We start from the raw sequence: 21086 nt of genomic DNA on the forward strand, positions 1-21086 counted from the left end.
TATTCCTCCAGTTTCAGGGAATAGGAGGAAGACTCGAAATGTCTAGAAACTCTTATCAATGCAGAAGGCAACTGCTTTAAACTGCCTAACAACCTCACCCTGTGTGCTTTTCCTGATAACCACCCATAACTGACTCCCCCAACCTCACCCCAGCACAGTGTGTTCCATCTTTAGCTAGAGACAGTATTTAAGGTATCAGCTTGCGCCATTTCGGAGTTACTCCGTTTTTGCTGGGTAGCTCCCATGTGTACACATCTGTCGTTTTCCCCTCATTAGTCTGTCTTTTTATAAAAGACAAAAAGCTAGAAGGGTAGAGGGAAACTTATTTTTCCTCCCCCACAATAATATTTACTGAGCCCTTTCTAAATACATCATTTTATTTGCCTCAGCTCATTTAATACTCACAATCCTACCAGACACAAACTATTACTATCCTCATTTACAGAAGAGGAAGCAGTAACTTAAAAGGCAAAACAGAACAAAAAAGAAGCCATGTTTCTCAATTTTTTTTAGGGCGGAGCAGGAGCTGTTTTTAGGTCTCAGGGGGCCAGGTGAATGCCTCATGGTAAACAATGTCTGAGAAGGGTGGCAGAATATACCATCCCCCAAAAGGCCTCTTTGGCATAAGGATGATATTGCGCTAAAGGCACTGAACAAACAGCAGGTATGAGAAGGGCACTCTGACCTCCCTTTTATCTTCCTGAAAGCAAAAAATAAAACCCTCACTGGGAAGATGTCCTCCCTACAACAGAGGAAAGCAACATTCTTATTACCGGAGGTGAGGTCAAGAAAAATCTGCACAAATAAGCCTTGTTAAACTAACCAGCATCTTCCTAGTCGCTGTCCCACCATTAACCGCCCTGCCAGCCCCTCTCCGGTCACCTCTCTTTGTCCAGTTCAGTGTGTAAAAGCACAACTCTGTTTCTTTGGGTCTTCATTCTTTTCTGGGGACTCCCACGTACAGATAAGATTTAACAGTGTACTTACGCTCTTCTCCTGCTTATCTTTTTTTTTTTTTAATTTTTTAAAACTCATTTATTTATTTTTGGCTGTGCTGGGTCTTTGTTGCTGCACCCAGGCTTTCTCTAGCCGTGGCAAGCGGGGGCTACCCTCTAGTTGCAGTGCGCAGGCTTCTCTTGTTGTGGAGCACAGGTTCTAGGGCACACAGGCTCAGTAGCTGTGACACATGGGCTCAGTTCCCCTGAGGCATGTGGGATCGTCTCAGACCAGGGATCAAACCAGTGTCAATTGTACTTCAAGATTCTTAACCATTCTTCTTCCTGCCAAAGTTCCGGCTCATCTGTCAAGGTTTGGGTCTCATGTTTTCTGCACCATGATGAAGGCTTCTTGGATCCTGGCAAAATCCTAGAGATGCCTGACAAGTGTCCCAGACCCTTGCTGCTGTTGCTGCTGCTAAGTCGCTTCAGTCATGTCCGACTCTGTGCGACCCCACAGACGGCAGCCCACCAGGCTCCCCTGTCCCTGGGATTCTCCAGGCAAGAACGCTGGAGTGGTTTGCCATTTCCTTCTCCTGCTTATCTCTTTAATGTCAGTTTAATTCTTAGGCCCAGGTGGAGATAAGAAGGGAGAGGAGAAATTCTTCCTCCCCTACACCCCTCCCCTACACCACACTTTCTCCCAATGTGGGGCCAAACACAACTTAGTAGTCGCAGGACCCCAATTAAAAACTGATAAGAGAAATTCCTTATGAAAACTGCCCAAGACCATGAAGAATAAAGCCTGGAGGAAAAAGACAGTATTACCACTCATGGTGAACGCTTTTTTAAAATGTTGTCATTCTACCTAAGATCTCTTAGAGTCCCTTTTCTTAAAAAAAAAAAGTAAGTACTTTTCAGAGAACCTTTCATGATTCCTCTCATCAGTTAGTCTGTATTACGCTTTGGGTTGAAGTTAAGGTAGAAAGGGCTGATGTATCTAGTGATCCATTAGCGGAGATACTTTGTTTAAACTGTTTTTGGAGTACAGCAAATCCCCTACATACAAATCTTCAAGTTGCAAACTGCCAAAGATAACATGTATTCGCAGGTCCAGTCACCTGTGTCCGTTCTACCTGAGGACGCACTGTCAGGTTTGAGGCATGGGAACCAAACACACTGGTACAGAAGACTGCAGCAGCCCTTCAGAATGCAAACCACCACTACTGTGCCAACTATGATGAGAAAGAGAGGAGAGCTACTGTCCCGACGTCAGTGGGTCGTTTCTTCAAGAGGGTACATAGAATAGAATCCAGCCAGAAACCAGAACCTGTGCCACAATCGTCAGGCATGAGCGAAACTGCAGTCTGTTCTGTCTCCTGTCGCTGACGACCCTTCAGCTCTACCCTCTCCCCCCTCCTCTCCCTCCTCCAGTCAGCAACTCTTTTCGCCTCTTCACTCGATGCCAGCCCCTGTACACCAGCTGTTGTACCATACTTTTCAATATACTGTACTATAACATTAAAAATGACTTTTCTACTTGTAATTAATGTACATCCATGCTTACTAAATGATTAGCCTCCGCTTTGTACATCACAGAAATCATAACCATCATTAAGTCACATGCTTCTGAGAGCCTGTAATCTGCATTTTAATCAACACAATGAACTGTAAAAGATTTTATTTCGACTATATGTGAAATGAATATATATTAATAAAACTGAATGGCTTTTAATGGTCAAAAACGACTTATTTTTTGTGTTTGTTTTTTCTGTATTGTGTGAAAAGTATTATATACATGTATTAAAGCACTATATAGCCAACTGTGTTAGTTGGGTACCTAGGCTACCTTTGTTGGACTTAGGAACGCACTCTTGGAGCAGCATCTGCGGAGGGGGCACTTACTGTGGTGGGTTTAGAGCAGCACACTCTTCGTGCCTGTTTTCTACCCCAATCAATGATATGAGTGAAGGCCAGAGTGAGGCACAGTCCACGGCCAAAGAGCGGAGGCGCCGTATGGAGCGAATGAAGGGGAACTCGATCTCTGCTTCCTATGCTTGCAACTCCTAAAGCTGCCAGGGTTTCAGCGTCAGCTCAGGTCTCAGCAGAGTCACTACCGCAATACCCGTTCCTGATACCCAAGGACTGCCCTCCTCTGGTAAAATTTTTTTACATCATCTTTAATACTGAACTTGAAGTCCTCTCTGTAAGTGACTGAAATACAAAAGATTTTATAAGTCACTGAAGTAATCAGTGACACAAATTTGCATTTCCACAAGTAAGTAGTAAGTTTTATTTCTTATTAACTACATGCGCCAAGAGTAAAGCACAAATCCTAAGTTGAGAAATCAATCGGTCCTTCTACTGCAGTCAGTGCTACTACAAGCTTCAAAGTACCGAGCTACAAAAAGCCCCAGGAGTTGAGAGAGAAATAATTCTGCCAAGAAACATTTATCATTTCCAAACAAGCTCTCTGACCTTCAACTAAATTTAAAGGATTCTGAATTATAGAGGAGGTATTCCCATTTAAGGAAAACATATGCTTAGGTATCTGGGTTTCAGAATTGTCAGGATCAAGTAATACACGGCATTTTGCTTGAAAGGGATGGTTTCTGCGGATGGGCGACAGAAACGTGCTCAAGCAGCCAAAGCTCTTGGCAGCTGAGAGTCAAGCAGGCAGAAGTGCCGTCAAGTCATCCTACCTGGTGGCCATGTGGAGATCCTCAACAGTGTTGGAGAAGCAGACCCGACCGCACCTGGAAAGAGGGGCGTAACACCCCCCACTGCCCGGCCGAAGACGTGGCTCTCCTGGGAGCTACGCGGAGCCCACAGAGCGCACTCAGCAGCCTGCTGACAAGCTCCTCAGGGGAAACTGCTCCTGAGGCTGGCCACGCTGCAGAGGGAGCAGAAAGGCAGCTGCAGCTGGGATTCATGGGATGCAGAGGCAGAAGCAGCTCCTCAGGGAGCCAACCCCATGCTTCACTGAGGGAAGGCAGCATCTTTCAGCTACGAACCATTAAGAATGATCCAATGGTGGGAATGTGTTACAGAGACACACACAGGGCTTACTGACCAGACTGGGGACAATTTAAGCATTAAAAAAATCTGTTAAATAATAATAAGAAATTAAAGTCCATTGAAAAACTTCAGAAGTCCACACTGGTATAAACAATAAAAAACAGTGGCAAAGGAAAGCTCTTCCATCCCAAACACTAAGACACATAGACGAAACACAAGCCAGAGAAACCACCGCTGAGGCAGGTGTAGGGCCTGGGCTCAGTCGTGTCCGACTCTTTGCAACCCCACAGACTGGAGCCCAACAGGCTCCTCTGTCCATGGAACTTTCCAGGCAAGAGTACTGGCATGCACTGCCATTTCCTTCAACTGAGGCAGGTGAGTGTTGCCAATGGACACTAGATCCAGTGGGAGGAGGCATCTTCAGGAGCAAGATGATCACTGAAATCTTAGAACACCTTCCCACAAAAGACTAAGCAACTGGAAAAGGAAGAACAGTGACTTGAAGGTAAAGAAATGTAAAGGCACTGACATGACCAGATATCAAGTTGGACATCTAAAAACGGTGGATGATAGACATCATGTACCCCTGGTCATGACTGTACATCACATCATTTCTGTGCCTGATCCTGCTGAGAGCTCATGACCTGAGTTTACTCATGAGGAAACAGCTCAATCCAGGCTAAGGGTCATCCCACAGAATGTAAAGCCTGCTCTTTAAACCTGTCGAAGATATAAATGCCAGGGAAAGGCCGAAAGACTGTCCACAGTAAGTGAGTCTGAAGAGACATTAACAACTAAATGCAACGTGCTCCTCGACAGGATCCTGGATAAAACAGAAAAAGAGATTATTGGAAAAGCTGGCAAAACTTAAATGGGGTCTGTACACTGACTGGTAGTACTGGCTCATTGTTGATTTCCTGATTTAGGGAGGTGCACGCTGAAATGTAAGGTTATGCTCAAAATCCTTCAAGTCAGGCTTCAGCAGCACATGAACCAAAAACTTCCAGGCATATAAGCTGGATTTAGAAAAGACAGAGGAACCAGAGATCAAATTGCCAACACTCATTGATCACAGTGAAAGCCTCTGACTATGCGGATCACAACAAATTGTGGAAAATTCTTGAAGAGATGGGAATACCAGACCACCTTATTTGTTTCCTGAGAAACCAGTATGCAGGTGAGGAACCAATAGTTAGAATAGGACATGGAAGGAAGGACTTGTTCAAAGGAAAGGAGTATGACAAGGCTGTGTATTGTCACCCTGCTTATTTAACCTATATGCAGAGTACATCATGCAAAACGCTAGGTTTGATGAATCACAAACTGGAATCAAGATAAGCTGGGAGAAATATCAACAACCTCTAATATGCAGATGATACCACTCTAACGGCAGAAAGTGAAGAGGAACTAAAGACCTCTTGATGAAGATGAAAGAGGACAGTGAAAAAGCTGGCTTAAAACTCAACATTCAAAAAGCAAAAATCATGGCATCTGGTTCCATCACTTCATAGCAAATAGATGGGGAAAAAATGCAAGCAGTGACAGATTTTTTCATGGGCTCCAAAATCACTGCAGATGGTAACTGCAGCCATGAAATTAAAGGACACTTGCTTCTTGGAAGGAAAGCCATGACAAACCTAGAGAGAGTATTAAAAAGCAGAGATATCACTTTGTTGACAAAGGTCCATAGAGTCAAAGCTATGGTTTTTCCAGTAGTCATGTACAGATGTGAGAGTTGGACCATAAAGAAGGCTGAGTGTTGAAGAACTGATGCTTTTGAACTGCGCTGGAGAAGACTCTTGAGGGTCCCCTGGACAGCAAGGAGATCAAACCCAGTCAATCCTAAAGGAAATCAATCCTGAATATTCATTGGAAGGACTGATGCTGAAGCTGAAGCTCCAATACTCTGGCCACCTGATGCGAAAAGCCGACTCACTGGAAAAGACCGATGCTGGGAAAGATTGAGGGCAGGAGAAGAGGGTGAGAGAAGATGAGACGGTTGGATAGCTTCATCGACTCAATGGACGTGAGTCTGAGCAAACTCTGGGAAATACTGAAGGACAGGGAAGCTTGGAGTGCTTTAGTCCATGGGGTCGGAAAGAGTGGGACACACCCAAGCAGCTGAACAACAGCAAATGCTAATATGTAAAAGCATGTCCTTGTTTGGGAGAGATGTACACTGGAAGTGTTCAGAGGACATAAGGGCTATCTACCTATCGAGAGCTCATTTTCACAAGGTTCACAAAAATATATACATATAATAGAAACAGAGAGAGACTGGGTGAGAGGGCAAATGCAGTAAAATCTTAACAACTGGGGAGCCTGCATGGCATGGGTATGCGAGCTCTTTGTAGTAGTTCTGGTGACATTTACATAAACTTGAAATTATTCCAAAATAATTTTTAAAATAAGCCAAAAGGATAACCAGCAAAATATATCCAGGTCTGGATCTCAGAGAAAAGAGATTAAGAGACAGAATTCTGCTCATCAAAAAAAAAAAAAAAAAAACCCAGCAGGGAGAAAGTCTATTATATACAGAAACAGTAGACTTTAAACAAGAAGTGTCTTCGCTGCCCCGACTTCTGCCTCGCACATTACTTCCTGTCTCCTCAATCTCCAGGGATGGTTTACTGATGCCAGTTCTGAGCCTGGGAAGTCCAAGGCACTCATCTAAGGAAGGATCTAAGTTCAGGATCAGATTTAGAACCCAAGTCAGGGGTAGACAAACTACCCACTTAGGACAGGATACTTTGATGAACTACTGAAGTTGCTCAGTCGTGTCCAGCTCTTTGCAACTCCATGGACTGTAGCCTACCAGGCTCCTCCATCCATGGAATTTTCCAGGCAAGAATACTGGAGTGGGTTGCCATTTCCTCCTCCAGGGGATCTTCCTGACCTGGGGATCGAGGCCAGGTCTCCCGCTCTGCAGGCAGACACTGTACCGTCTGAACCAGGGAAACCCACTTTGATGAAAGTAACCTATAACCACCCAGTTCATTGAACAAGAAGCCTCCAGAAGCAGCTCGAGCTTGCACTGCCTGCAGTGGCCTTCTGATTACTCAGCAGTAGGGAACACACCTCCACTGCAGCCCAGGCCTCCTGGGTATCATAGGCCAACAGACTACTTTTATCCTACACTAACAAGCCATGTTTCCAAGTTGCAGTAGCAGAATTTCTCCACTTCTCTTCATGGAGTAAGAGCCAGCAGAGGAGCGCAATTCTTCAATCAGGAGAAACTGAAATAGGTCTTCCCAGGGGGGTGCTTACATGCCAAAAGAATGACTTCTCTCCTACTAGCTGTTTCCCTGCATGTTCTTTCTTCCTTCCTTGCCCCTACATATCTCCATAATACTAAAAGTTACGTATGTGTTAGTCACTCAGTCGTGTCTGACTCTGCAACCCCATGGACTGTAGCCCACCAGGCTCCTCTGTTCACGGAATTCTCCAGGCGAGAATATTGCAGAGGGTAGTCATTCTCTTCTCCAGAGGATCTCTCCAACCCAGGGATCAAACCCAGGTCTCTTGCATCGCAGACAAATTCTCTACCATTTTGAGCCACAAGGGAAGCCCCCATTAAAAGTTATTGGTAGAGTATATCATATAGAATATTCCTAAAAAGTAAACTCAATATTCGTTCAGTTACTCTTCCTCTAACTTGAATAAACACAAAGCTTTTACTCAAATTAGTCTCATTACCTAGTTGCTTTTATGATATGGTCTTACTTAAGTCTCTCTAGTTTGGAAAATTTAGCTTCACCAAACCAATCCTGGGAAATGTAATTCTCTTCCATTATATGACCCAGAAAGGGTAAAAACTGTCTGGCATAAATAACACACTCAAGTTTTAATCTGATGAAGCTAAAATTAGACCTCTTTTTATATCTGAGTGAAATAAAAGTAATAAAAGCATTTTTTAAGAGTGTTTTTTTTTAACAATCAAAGGCTTTTATGAATACATAAGCTTCATTATTCTTTGGGCTAGTTTTGATGCCTTATATAAAACAAGTGAAAAGCAAAACAATCCCTCAAGTTCTACTTCCCATCTTCCTGCCCAGAGAACACCACCCCAGGGGCCAGAAATACATTATAAAACCCAACTTCAAAGGCTTGTGGTCAAAAGGTTCCCACAGCCACATGGCACCCCCAGGCTGGGGATACATCCAAACCACTCACATTGCCTACTAAACACCACAGAAGAAGGTACCGCACATCACACGCAATTCAACCAGGGGCCCACAGGGAATTTGGAGTCCCCATGCTTTGACCAACTTTCCTTCACAGAGTTTTCGTGTGGCCTTTGGAGGAATATTCAGTGCAGTCCAGTCGCTCAGTCGTGTCCAACTCTTTGCGACCCCATGGACTGCAGCACACCAGGTTTCCCTGCCCTGGAGGGAACTCCTGGAGCTTTCTCAAACTCATGTCTGTCGAGTTGGTGATGATATCCAAACATCTCTTCCTCTGTCGTCCCCTTTTCCTCCTGCCTTCAATCTTTTGGAGGAATATTAGGAGGAGACTTTCTCAGAGAGGCTGATTTAAACAAGGGAGCACATATCTCAACCACCGCTACATCTGTCCTGTTAAAAGTATCGAGTTCCAGGATCCCTAAGATTACCAGACTCGCCACTTGGCAAAGAATGCAGTCACTTTTCAAGCACGGGGTGGCCTACGCTTAGGCTGAAAATCCTACGGGAGACTCCAGACATCTGAGAGTGATGAAGGAGGAGCTGTGCCTTTTGCAAGGGCTCTACACGCTCGTTATTAACATGAATGACGCCTTCCAAATTCCCTGGACCCTCCCTGGAGGTGACCTTTACTTCCTACAAGAAGTAAACAGCAAGTTCACCTCAGATCTTAAAACTGTTAGAGAAAAAACCACATCCACCCACACACCTCACACTCTTCACATTGGCTCCCCTGTGAGTAAGCTCTGATGAAGATGAAAGACACTCTAACCACAACCTTCATGAATGCATTCTTCTTTTGAACCATGCCAACAAGACAATTATAGTTATTCCATCAAAGATACACTGGGGCTAATTCTCCTGTACTGTCAGAAAGTTAGTGAAGCATCTCAACTCCTCTTTTTGTCAATACCATTTAATCTTAGAACTTCTCATATGCGTTATCCTTATGCCCTCAAAGACTAATGGTTAAGCGGGAAACCCCAATGTGTAACAAATCCTTCAGAGGGTACACAATGAAACGCTAACCCTTCTTTCTTTCAATATAACTTCAACTTAAAAATAAAAATATCAATTAATTGGACAGTGCTTCACCACTGAGTGTCCTGAACCCAGCAGAGTTAGGCATTAATAAAGATTTGCTGAGTGAATATTAAGGATTTATTTCCTATATCATGATGAAGCTCTGATATTGGATGCAACTAATTATTTGGGACATGAAACTCATTCTTTGGGATACTGGCAGCTCTAGCCTAACTAGTCATCTATCAAATGCTTATTATTGCTCTTTTTTAGGGACACAGACAGGAAAATGTGGGCAAATATATAAAACAGTATATCTTTCATGGAGGAAAAATGTCCTTCTGAAGAGGAAAAACACATCATTCCAATCATCTACCAGACATGGAAACGATTTAACAGATACTAATTTGTCTGTTATGTACTACGGCAGGCACTGCAGGGATACAAAGATGAATAAAACACATCTTTAGCATTAAGAATTCATGATCTAGAAAGTGAGATAAGACAAATATACGCATAGTTATTACACAAATAAATAAATACAAGCATGATCATATGTCTACAGCCTATAGGAACTGAGCAATAGGTTTAAGGTGAAATTTACTTCAATACATATTTTTTGAGGCTTTATTTTCCAAAGATTGCTTTTGAGAAGTGCGTTTATTGCAGGAAGATTCTTTGTTGCCTTAACCTAGTAAGACAGAGAGGCATGGACAAATAAATGCTGATGCTGGAAAGTGGACAGAGCACAACAAAATTTAAAAACCAGAACTGATTTTTATTTTAAATCCATGCTTTCTTTAAATGCTACTCACAAGGCCGAGGAACTAACCATACTGAAATCAGAAATTACTTTTAAGACTAAACTAAGCATGTTGCAAATGATAACCATCTTAAAGGTAATAATGTCTTTTCTTTCAAGAGCAGGCAGAATTATCCAAGCCTTTTTAGTGATGGGCTACCCCATTCCATGGAAAATAGATTATCCTAGCAAAGGAAGATTAGGAAGGGGAAAAGAAGGGACTGGAAACTGGAATAAGAAGCTTGAGTAGGTAATGTCACACTATACTCACTCAATCAGATAAAATCTCCCACTGAAGTAAAATACTGTTTCATGGCAAGCTACAGAGCCTGGGTTATGACTCACTTGTAACAAAATCTCTCTCCAATGCAAGGGTGCATTTTACAGTCTCATGGGCAGAGCAGGAAAGAACAAGGGAAGAGGTGCAGAAATGAACTGGGAGCTTAGAGACCTGGGCCTAAATGTGGCTTCAGCTCAAAACTGTTCTGTCCTTCATTCCATCCTTCTGTCCCTCTTATTCTTCCTCAATCCCCATGTGCCAACCTCCTAATCTAATGTTCACCAAGTACGTACATACACAGAAACACACACACACACACACTCAAACATCACATGTGTTTAGTACTAAGTACATGCCTGTGCTGTGTGCTTTATATGATCTCTAAATGTCACAACTTTGTGAGGCAGACATCATCATTCCCATTCTATTTAGATAAAACTTACATACCATAAAATTCACTCTGTTAAACCATACGATTAGCTGGTTTCTAGCACATTCACAAAGTTGAACAATCATGACCACTCTCTAATTCCAAAACATTTTTATTCCCTAGGAAGTAATCCCATACCCATTAGCAGTTACTCCTCATCCCCTGGCAAAATCATTAATCTACTTTCTGTCTTAACAAATTTTCTTGTTCTGGATGTTTCAAATAGCTGTGGCATTCTGTATCACTCCCATTTGACATACAAAGAAACCAACAATCCAACAGGTTAAGTGCTATGCTTAGTCACTCAGTCACGTCCCACTCTTTTCGACCCCATGGACTGTAGAGCCCACCAGGCTCCTCTGTCCATAGGGATTCTCTAGGCAAGGGTACTGGAGTGGGTTGCCATTTTCTTCTCCAGGGGATCTCCCCGACCCAGGAACCCAGGTCCTCCACATTTCAGACAGATTCTTTACTGTCTGAGACACCAGGGAAGCCCGTTAATAGGTTAAGCAATTTGCCCTAAGTCCCACAGTTAATAAAAGGCTGAACTAGAAGCGGAACTCAGATCTAATTCAAATGCCTGTGCTTGCTTTTGACTACTTTTTTTTTTTTTGGTGCTGCCACATGGCATATGGCATCTTAGTTCCCAACCAGGGATCTAACCCCTACCCCCTGCAATGAAATAAAGGGAACCCAACCACTGGGCCACCAGGGAAGTCCCAATTGACTACTCTTCCCCCCCCTCTATTTGTCAAACCAAAAAACAACAGTGGTTGAAACTTTTGACTACTATTTATTGCCTCCATGCCAGAAGAAAACAAAGAAAGTGAAAGTTTTAGATATACTTGGGGAAATGGGGTTTTGTTCATTTAAGGTAATAAAAGTAGTACAACTAAGAATCACATTTACAGCACCACCTCTGCTAAGCTTATGTTGAAATGCTGAGGCAGCTCTTCCAAATAGATCAATACAAATTACTAGAAACAACTTATTTTCTTAAAGCAATAGGTACACCAGACTTCTCTTCTCTTTCAATTCTGGCAGCCAGTTTACACCAGATGTGACCAAAGGAGGGTGAAGGATGCTGGAGAAACAAAGCTGTTCATGAACCAAAGGCAAAAAGCTATAACAGCCTAAGAATTGTAACTCACTTAAAAGGCTTATAATCTAACTTCAGCTTTCTGCTATTTTTCTACTTTATATGTCGCACATGTGTATGCTTGAGATAAGATTATACCTTTCTAGAGGGACAAGTTCAGATTTTCTTAGTCCTTTTTGTCCTCATTCAACATAAACAAACAGGTGCACAGCATTGATAATTATAATTTTTATCTTTCTTAACAGAAAACTATAGAATGGGAAGACTGATCTCCACTAATCCAAGGCCAAGGCCAATGTTTTTATTTGACTCTTTATCCCCCATGCTAGTACTCAAATGTTTATCAGTTCACTTCAGTTGCTCAGTTGTATCTGACTCTGTGATCCCATGGATTGCACCATGCCAGGTTTCCCTGTCTAGCACCAACTCCTGGAGCTTGCTCAAACACATGTCCATTGAGTCACTGATGCCATCCAACCATCTCATCCTCTGTCATCCCTTTCTCCTCCTGCCTTCCATCTTTCCCAGCATCAGGGTCTTTTCCAGTCAGTCAGTTCTTTGCATCAGGTGGCCAAAGTACTAGAGTTTCAGCTTCAGCATCAGTCCTTTCAACGAACAGTCAGGCCTGATTTCCTTTAGGACTGACTGGTTGGATCTCCTTGCAGTCCAAGGGACTCTCAAGAGTCTTCTCCAGCACCATAATTCAAAAGCATCAATTCTTCGGTGCTAAGCCTTTATGGTCCACCTTTCACGTCTGTACATTACTACCGGAAAAACCATAGCTTTCACTAGATGGACCTTTGTTGGCAAAGTAATGTCTCTGCTTTTTAATATGCTCTCTAGGTTGGTCATTGCTTTTCTTCCAAGGAGCAAGTATCTTTTAATTTCCTGGCTGCAGTCACCATCTGCAGTGATTCTGGAGCACAAGAAAATAAAGTCTGTCACTGTTTCTACTGTTTCCCCATCTATTTTCCATGGAGTGATGGGACCGGATGCCATGATCTTAGTTTTCTGAACGTTGAGTTTTAAGCCAGTTTTTTCACTCTCCTCTTTCACTTTTATCAAGAGGCTTTTTAGTTTCTCTTCACTTTCTGCCGTAAGGGTGGTGTCATCTGCGTATCTGAAGTTATTAATATTTCTATCTTGATTCCAGCTTGTGCTTCCTCCAGCCCAGTGTTTCTCATGATGTACTCTGCATATAAGTTAAATAAACAGGGGAACAATATACAGCCTGGACATACTTATTTCCCAATTTGGAACTAGTCTGGTATTTCATGTCCAGTTCTAACTGTTGCTTCTTGACCTGCATATAGATTTCTTAGGAGGCAGGTATTCCCCTCTCTTTAACAATTTTCCACAGTTTGTTGTGAACTGCAGAGTCGAAGGTTTTGGCGTAACCAATAAAGCAGATATTTTTCTGGAACTCTTTTGCTTTTTCTATGATCCAAAGAATATTGGCAATTTGATCTCTGGTTCCTCTGCCTTTTCTAAATCCAGCTTAAACATCTGGAAGTTCAGTTTACGTACTGTTGAAGCCTGGCTTGGAGGATTTTAAGCATTACTTTGCTAGCGTGTGAGATGAGTACAATTGTGCGGTGGTTTGAACATTCTTTGGCACTGCCTTTCTTTGGGATTGGAACGAAAACTGACCTTTTCCAGTCCTTTGGCCACTGCTGAGTTTTCCAAAGTTGCTGGCATATTGAGTGCAGCACTTTCACAGCATCATCTTTAAGGATTTGAAAGAGCTCAACTGGAATTCCATCACATCTACTAGCTTTGTTCGTAGTGATGCTTCCTAAGGCCCACTTGACTTTGCACTCCAGGATATCTGGCTCTAGGTGAGTGATCACACCATCGTGGTTATCTGGGTCATGAAGATCTTTTTTGAATAGTTCTGGGTATCCTTGCCACCTCTTCTTAGTATCTTCTGCTTCTGTTAGGTCCATACCATTTCTCTCCCTTATTATGCCCATCTTTAATAGCTAATACTTACACAGCACCTTACCAGGCACTGTTCTAAGCACATATATTAACTCCCAACAACCCCAGAGCAACTACTATTATTATAATCCCCATGTTCAGATGAGGAAACTGGCAAATCATAGTAATGTCACTCAGTAAGGACCAGAACCAGGAGGAAAGGATATAGCACAGCCTAGAGCATATTCCAGCTAAATATATTTGAGTCACTGCAACTTCTCAAAACCCAGAGGTCTGTGACACACTGCAACAGCTTGGAACTCTACTGGACCAGAGAATAAGAAAAACGCTTCTCCCTCTGCGACTCTGTAATGCTCCACTCTGCCTATCTTCAAAAGTGCTCAGAGCCTTTATTTCACTACCGCTGAGCCCCCTGTGACAGAGGTAAATCAACAGACAGGCTCTCAGCCCCCACAGTTTAGTGAAAAGAAGGCCAGTGATTTGGGAAGAAAAGAGGAGCTGGGACTACCTGTCGGTCCACCTGCCAGTGCTAGGGCTCGATTCCTGGCCTGGAAAGACTCCACATGCCGTGGGACAGCTAAGGCCGTGCATCACAACTGAGCCCACGTGCTGCAACCACTGACATCCGAGTGCCCTAGAGCCAGTGCGCCGCAACACAAGAAGCCGCCACAATGAGAAGTCTGGGCATCACAATGAAGACCCAGTGCAGTCAAAAATAAATAAAAAATTAAGCTTTTTTTTTTTTTTTAAGGAGGAACTGAATCAAAGCAATTTATAATTCAGTTTTTCCTGTACAGGCTAAGCAACTCTGATTTCAGAGTTTTATTCCACCTGCTTTTTAACTTCTAAAACATCAAGTACATATACATTATATGCTCTTTACACTGCCCCAGTGAATTAAAAACTGTCAAAATTAAGAAGGAAGCATTATTTGGGGGGTTCTCCCCATCTCTTTTGTGGTTAAAAGTGAAATAATGAAAATTTAGTTAGTCTCTGATCTTCAATTGCTCAAATGCCATACTATATTCCAACCAAGAAGACACTTCCATTCAGAAACAATGATTAAAACCTTCAGAAAGTATATGAGGTTAAGCAAGGAGTGTTCCTTTCCTTGACATTTCAAGTTCCTATTAATCAGAAACCAATATTCACAGAAGAAAGTTAAGAATCTTTGAACGAACTTGACCTTGTAAAGAGATGGTCTGTAAAGGGAGAGAACAAGAACCAGTTGTCCTTTAAGGAGTCGTTTCTACTTTCTAACGCGATCATTTAAACAGCTGGGAAAATCGGATCCCCCAAAATATACATAGTAGGTGCCACTTCTCTAATTTCTCCTTTTCACCTCCAAAGATAAAACTCTCCACGCTAAGCTAATGGAAGCACTTTATGGAACAAAGCCAAAAGGCTCCCAGCCCTGTCATGTCTACCCTCCCCTACTTTTTACTTTGGATGAACAGACTCCAGAGGGTGTAAAGAGTTAAATGCGCAAAGATGAGTTCTTGATGCAGTCAACCAGAAAAGCCAATGAGGCAAAATACAAAGGTGCATTTGCATTTCTTAAGTTGGCCTTTAAAGAATAAAAACAAGAGCCAACCAATGTGCCTCGAAAACCTCCATCTCTCTCAGGCGAATCTACTCTTTTTTTTCAATAGTAATTCTACAATAAACAGTTGCTGTAAAATTACAGCAACATAGGGTTTTCTAAGATAAAAGAAAAACTGAGCAGGGAAAGCTGCTGGAAAGCACTGATGAGGAAGAGGGTAAAAGTACACATTCTGGGGCTCATCTCCGAAAACATCCGCCCTTCTCACACAAACCAGTTTTTTAATCGCTTCACAGAAATCAATCCCCTCCATGGGTCCATTTTACAACAGCAAATCTCTGGGCAGATGTCAAAACCACAACTTCAGAAAAGCTAGTCATCCTTCTCCTCCCACGTATCCTATCAGATAAATAAAAGTTTTTATTTACATCCAGGCCAACCTAGATAGCATATTCAAAAGCAGAGACATTACTTTGCCTACTAAGGTCCGTCTAGTCAAGGCTATGGTTTTTCCAGTGGTCATGTATGGATGTGAGAGTTGGACTGTGAAGAAGGCTGAGAGCCGAAGAATTGATGCTTTTGAACTGTGGTGTTGGAGAAGACTCTTGAGAGTCCCTCAGTCCATTCTGAAGGAGATCAGCCCTGGGATTTCTTTGGAAGGAATGATGCTAAAGCTGAAACTCCAGTACTTTGGCCACCTTATGCGAAGAGTTGACTCACTGGAAAAGACTCTGATGCTGGGAGGGATTGGAGGCAGGAGGGGAAGGGTACGACAGAGGATGAGATGGCTGGATGGCATCACCAACTCGATGGACGTGAGTCTGAGTGAACTCCGGGAGTTGGTGATGGACAGGGAGGCCTGGCATGCTGCAATTCATGGGGTCGCAAAGAGTCTGACACGACTGAGCGACTGAACTGAACTGAGGCCAATTAAGTGAAATATCATTAATCAGAATCTTATTTTTTATCACCATTTTTGGAGTCTCAGACAAATTTAGGACATTAAACGTGCAAATCTGGAAACACAGGGCCTGACACAGAAACTCTGAAGAGTTTAAGAATTCAGCGCATTCTACACGTGATGCTCAAATTTGCTGTCAGCCTCTAAGTCAGTGTTTCTGAAAGTGTTTGTGGCCCACCTGCATCAGAATCCCTTTGGGATGGCTTGCATTTAGATTCTTAGGACCCACCCACTAGACCTACTCAATCAATCTGTGGGACAGATGTTTTATACTTTAGTTTTAGGACACATTTTCGTTGGAGAATCACTGAATAAAATCCCCTGACTCTGCTGTGTTATCCCAAGGTATCTAACTACATGGGACGCCTGTCCTTTCTCCCATCCAACCTGTTATTTCCTAATTAGACCAAGTGGTTAACAAACCCTCCTGTTCCCACCAACAGCAGTTTAAGAGGAAGCAAGAAATTAGGCAAGATCAAAGACGCTGCACGATTTTAAGTGCTTTAAGGTCTCTAACACATGCCAGGGAGAATCAAGTCAAGTTTCAAGACAAAAAAAAAAAAAGAGAGAGAGATCCTTCCCCTGTCTAACTTTACCATAAGCGCAAGCCGCCATCTCTGGAAATACCGTGGCAGACATAAGATAGCCTTTCCTTTAGCGATTCCAGCCCCATTTAGAGTTATATTCCTTACTTCTTCAGAGTTGCCTCATGATTGATGTATATTTCACACACAAAATCAAGCATGCACGCACACACAGCGGACACACACAACCTCCACTAGAGTCCCCTGGCCTCCTGAGGGTCCCTGCCTACCGCCCATCCTGCACCACCACCACCACCCCCACCATCCCTGAACTGGGACTCTAAGCACAACGGCTCACCTCCGAACTTAGAGTAACTTTCCTAGGCGCCACCTCTGCAGCCTCCAAACGCGGGCCCCGGCTCCCGCCCCCGCCGCCGGTCCCTCCGAGCCCGCTCCTGAACCCCCGCCTCGGGCGCCCCTCGCCGCCGGCCCCGCCGGCCGGTCCCCGGCGCCGCCTCCCCCACCCGAGACGCCCCCCCACGGCACCTCAGCGAGCCGGTCGGCAGGGCCCCGGCCGGCCACGCCGCCCTCCCCACCTGCCGCCTCTCCCCGGGCCCGTTTCTCTGGGGCAGGGGCGCGGCCCGCCCCCCGGGCTCGCCTCTCCCGCCCCGTCTCCGTCACCGCTCGCCCTCCTTACCCGCCGGCAGCCCGGTCGCGGCGACGTCGCCGGCAGGGCCGCGCGCGGCCTCGCCGCCCTCCGCAGGGGAGGAGGGACAGCCGCGGGGCTGCGAGCCCCGGAGGTCGCGGAAGAACTTCTGCGTGTCGCGCAGGTTCTGCCGCAGCCGCCCCAGGTAGCGGCGGTAGCGACCAAAGCCCCGGCACAGCTCGCGGATCACTCCGCCGCCTCCCGGGCCGGGACCCGACTCCGGCTCGCTGCCCCACGGCACCCCGTCGCCCTCCATCGCCTCAGCCTGTTCTGTCTCCGCCGCTCGGTCCCCGGTCCTCAGGCCCGGCTCCCCTCCTCCCGCGCCCCCGTGCTTAAGACGGCAGGAATCCGCCTCCTGACGCCCCCGCCTGCAGTCGGCCGGGCTCCCAGCCTCCGTCACCGCCGTTCAAAACAAACCAACCCGCAGCGAGCCCTGAACGGAACCTTTATCTCAGCTGTCTGGAAGAGTGAGGGGAAGGTTCGGCGGCGCACCGGGTCACTGCGAGGGCTTCTGGGAAGTGTAGTCTGCGCCAGGGCAGGAGACTGGAGACTGTGGAGGCGACCCCCACCCCCCAACACACACACACCCCCGCACACACCCGGTATACCTCTGCCCCAGTCTCACCCAGAGTTATCACGCTCTCCCTGGTTTAAAAACATGTTCCTCCTTCTTACAAGGGGGAGGCACAAGGGGAGTGCCTTACTGAAATCAGAGCAAAAGATTTTAATAGCAAAGGAAAGAAAGGAAACAAGACTGAGGCTAGTACTGTGCCCTAAATGGCTCTCGCTTTGCGGTACAGTAGATACTGGGGAACCGGCTGAAAATTTCATAGAAATAGGAAAACTCTTATATTTGCATTGCATTCACCTTTTGACTTTCCTTTTCCAGGTGTAGAAAGCTGGGGGTGGGTGGGTGGGTGGTGTGTGTGCGTATGGGTCGTTAAAGAGCCATAAGCTGAAGTTCACTTGGTCTCTTGAAGTAGAGAGATGGAGCTGGATAAGGGGAAGTTGAGGTTAGTAGCCTTCCAACCCAGTTTTGATTATCTTAACTTGGCTTCTGCTAATACGGACCCAGTTCTGATTATCTTAACTTCCCTGCTGCTAATATGGAAGACTTCTAATGACACAGACTGTCATGGAGCTCAGGACACAATTAGGAAGAACACAGAACTTGACAGCCACCTCTTTTTCTCTTCTTGCCTTCTTTCTCCTCTTCTCCAGACACAGATCCCTCCTATCTTTCTTGCAAGTATAAAGCCCCAATATTCTATCCAAGCCAGCTATCTTTTCGGACAGGCTGGATAGTGTAGGTCCTCAACTATATTTAAGAGGTGACTTGAGACTGAGTCTGAACTTCCCTGATGCCTTACCTTGAGATCAATGAAGTGAGAATCTGGGCTAGTCGATCTTTATGCCCTCTAAAATTTCATGAGTTTTGCTTCAAAAATGTTAGCTTTTGTCTCCCAACCTCTCATTCCTTGTATAAGTGCTCTTAGCACTTGTGATTAAGTGATGTTGTGATAATCAGATGAATTCCATGTGAAATGGGAAGGCTTTACTGAAACCAGGAGTTTTGGGGCTTCGCTGATAGCTCAGTTAGTAGAGTATCTGCCTGCAATGCAGGAGACCCTGGTTCAATTCCTGGGTCAGAAAGATCCCACAGAGAAGAGATAGGCTACCCATTCCATGGACTGTATAGTTCATGGGGCCGCAAAGAGTCGACACAACTGAGCGAGTTTCACTTTTCAATCAGGGGCTCTTCAGTTCAGTTCAGTCGCTCAGTCGTTTCTGACTCTTTGTGACCCCATGAATTGCAGCATGCCAGGCCTCCCTGTCCATCAACTCCCGGAGTTCACCCAAACTCTTGTCCATTGAGTTGGTGATGCCATCCAGCCATCTCATCCTCTGTTGTCCCCTTCTCCTCCTGCCCCCAATCCCTCCCAGCATCAGAGTCTTTTCCAATAAGTCAGCTCTTCACATGTGGTGGCCAAAGTATTGGAGTTTCAGCTTTATCATCAGTCCTTCCAAAGAACACCCAAGACTGATCTCTTTTAGAATGGATTGGTTGGATATCCTTGCAGTCCAAGGGACTCTCAAGAGTCTTCTTCAAAAGCATCAATTCTTTGGCGCTCAGCCTTCTTCACAGTCCAATTCTCACATCCATACATGACCACTGGAAAACCATAGCCTTGACTAGACAGACCTTTGTTGGCAAAGTAATGTCTCTGCTTTTCAATATGCTATCTAGGTTGGTCATAACTTTTCTTCCAAGGAGTAAGCGTCTTTTAATTTCATGGCTGCAATCACCATCTGCAGTGATTTTGGAGCCCCTCAAAATAAAGTCAGCCACTGTTTCCACTGTTTCTCCATCTATTTCCCATGAAGTGATAGGACCAGATGCCATGATCTTCGTTGTCTGAATGTTGAGCTTTAAGCCAACTTTTTCACTCTCCACTTTCACTTTCATCAAGAGGCTTTTTAGCTCCTCTTCACTTTCTGCCCTAAGGGTGGTGTCATCTGCATATCTGAGGTTATTGATATTTCTCCCGGCAATCTTGATTCCAGCTTGTGTTTCTTCCAGTCCAGCGTTTCTCATGATGTACTCTGCATAGAAGTTAAATAAGCAGAATGACAATATACAGCCTTGACATACTCCTTTTCCTATTTGGAACCAGTCTGTTGTTCCATGTCCAGTTCTAACTATACAGATTTCTCAAGAGGCAGGTCAGGTGGTCTGGTATTCCCATCTCTTTCAGAATTTTCCACAGTTTATTGTGATCCACACAGTCAAAGGCTTTGGCATAGTCAATAAAGCAGAAATAGATGTTTTTCTGGAACTCTCTTGCCTTTTCCGTGATCCAGCAGATGTTGGCAATTTGATCTCTGGTTCCTCTGCCTTTTCTAAAACCAGCGTGAACATCTGGAAGTTCACGGTTCATGTATTGCTGAAGCCTGGCTTGGAGAATTTTGAGCATTACTTTACTAGCGTGTGAGATGAGTGCAATTGTGCGGCAGTTTTAGCATTCTTTGGCATTGCCTTTCTTTGGGACTGGAATGAAAACTGACCTTTTCCAGTCCTGTGGCCACTGCTGAGTTTTCCAAATGTGCTGGCATATTGAGTGCAGCACTTTCACAGCATCATCTTCCAGGATTTGAAATAGCTCAACTGGAATTCCATCACCTCCACTAGCTTTGTTCATAGTGATGCTTTCTAAGGCCCATTTGACTTCACATTCCAGGATGTCTGGCTCTAGGTGAGTGATCACACCATTGTGATTATCGGGGTCATGAAGTTCTTTTTTGTACAGTTCTTCTGTGTATTTTTGCCACCTCTTCTTAATATCTTCTGCTTCTGTTAGGTCCAGACCATTTCTGTCCTTTATCGAGCCCATCTTTGCATGAAATGTTCCCTTGGTATCTCTAATTTTCTTGAAGAGATCTCTAGTCTTTCCCATTCTGTTGTTTTCCTCTATTTCTTTGCCTTGATTGCTGAGGAAGGCTTTCTTATCTCTCTTTGCTATTCTTTGGAACTCTGCATTCAGATGCTTATATCTTTCCTTTTCTCCTTTGCTTTTCACTTCTCTTCTTTTCACAGCTATTTGTAAGGCCTCCCCAGACAACCATTTTGCTTTTTTGCATGTCT

General features: G+C 44.4%; 1 protein-coding gene across 1 annotated transcript in view; it reads right to left on the bottom strand.

The window, feature by feature from the left end:
* DSTYK (dual serine/threonine and tyrosine protein kinase) overlaps nucleotides 1-17819 on the bottom strand; it is a 53090-nt gene extending 35271 nt beyond the window's left edge. The window contains exon 1 of the mRNA XM_052653449.1: nucleotides 17435-17819. Coding sequence (XP_052509409.1) covers nucleotides 17435-17699 — 265 coding nt within the window. The 5' untranslated portion in view covers nucleotides 17700-17819. The remainder of the gene's footprint in view (nucleotides 1-17434) is intronic.
* Nucleotides 17820-21086: the final 3267 nt, after the last annotated feature.

The sequence above is a fragment of the Budorcas taxicolor genome, chromosome 16, assembly GCF_023091745.1.
Source record: "Budorcas taxicolor isolate Tak-1 chromosome 16, Takin1.1, whole genome shotgun sequence".
Lineage (NCBI taxonomy): Eukaryota > Metazoa > Chordata > Mammalia > Artiodactyla > Bovidae > Budorcas > Budorcas taxicolor.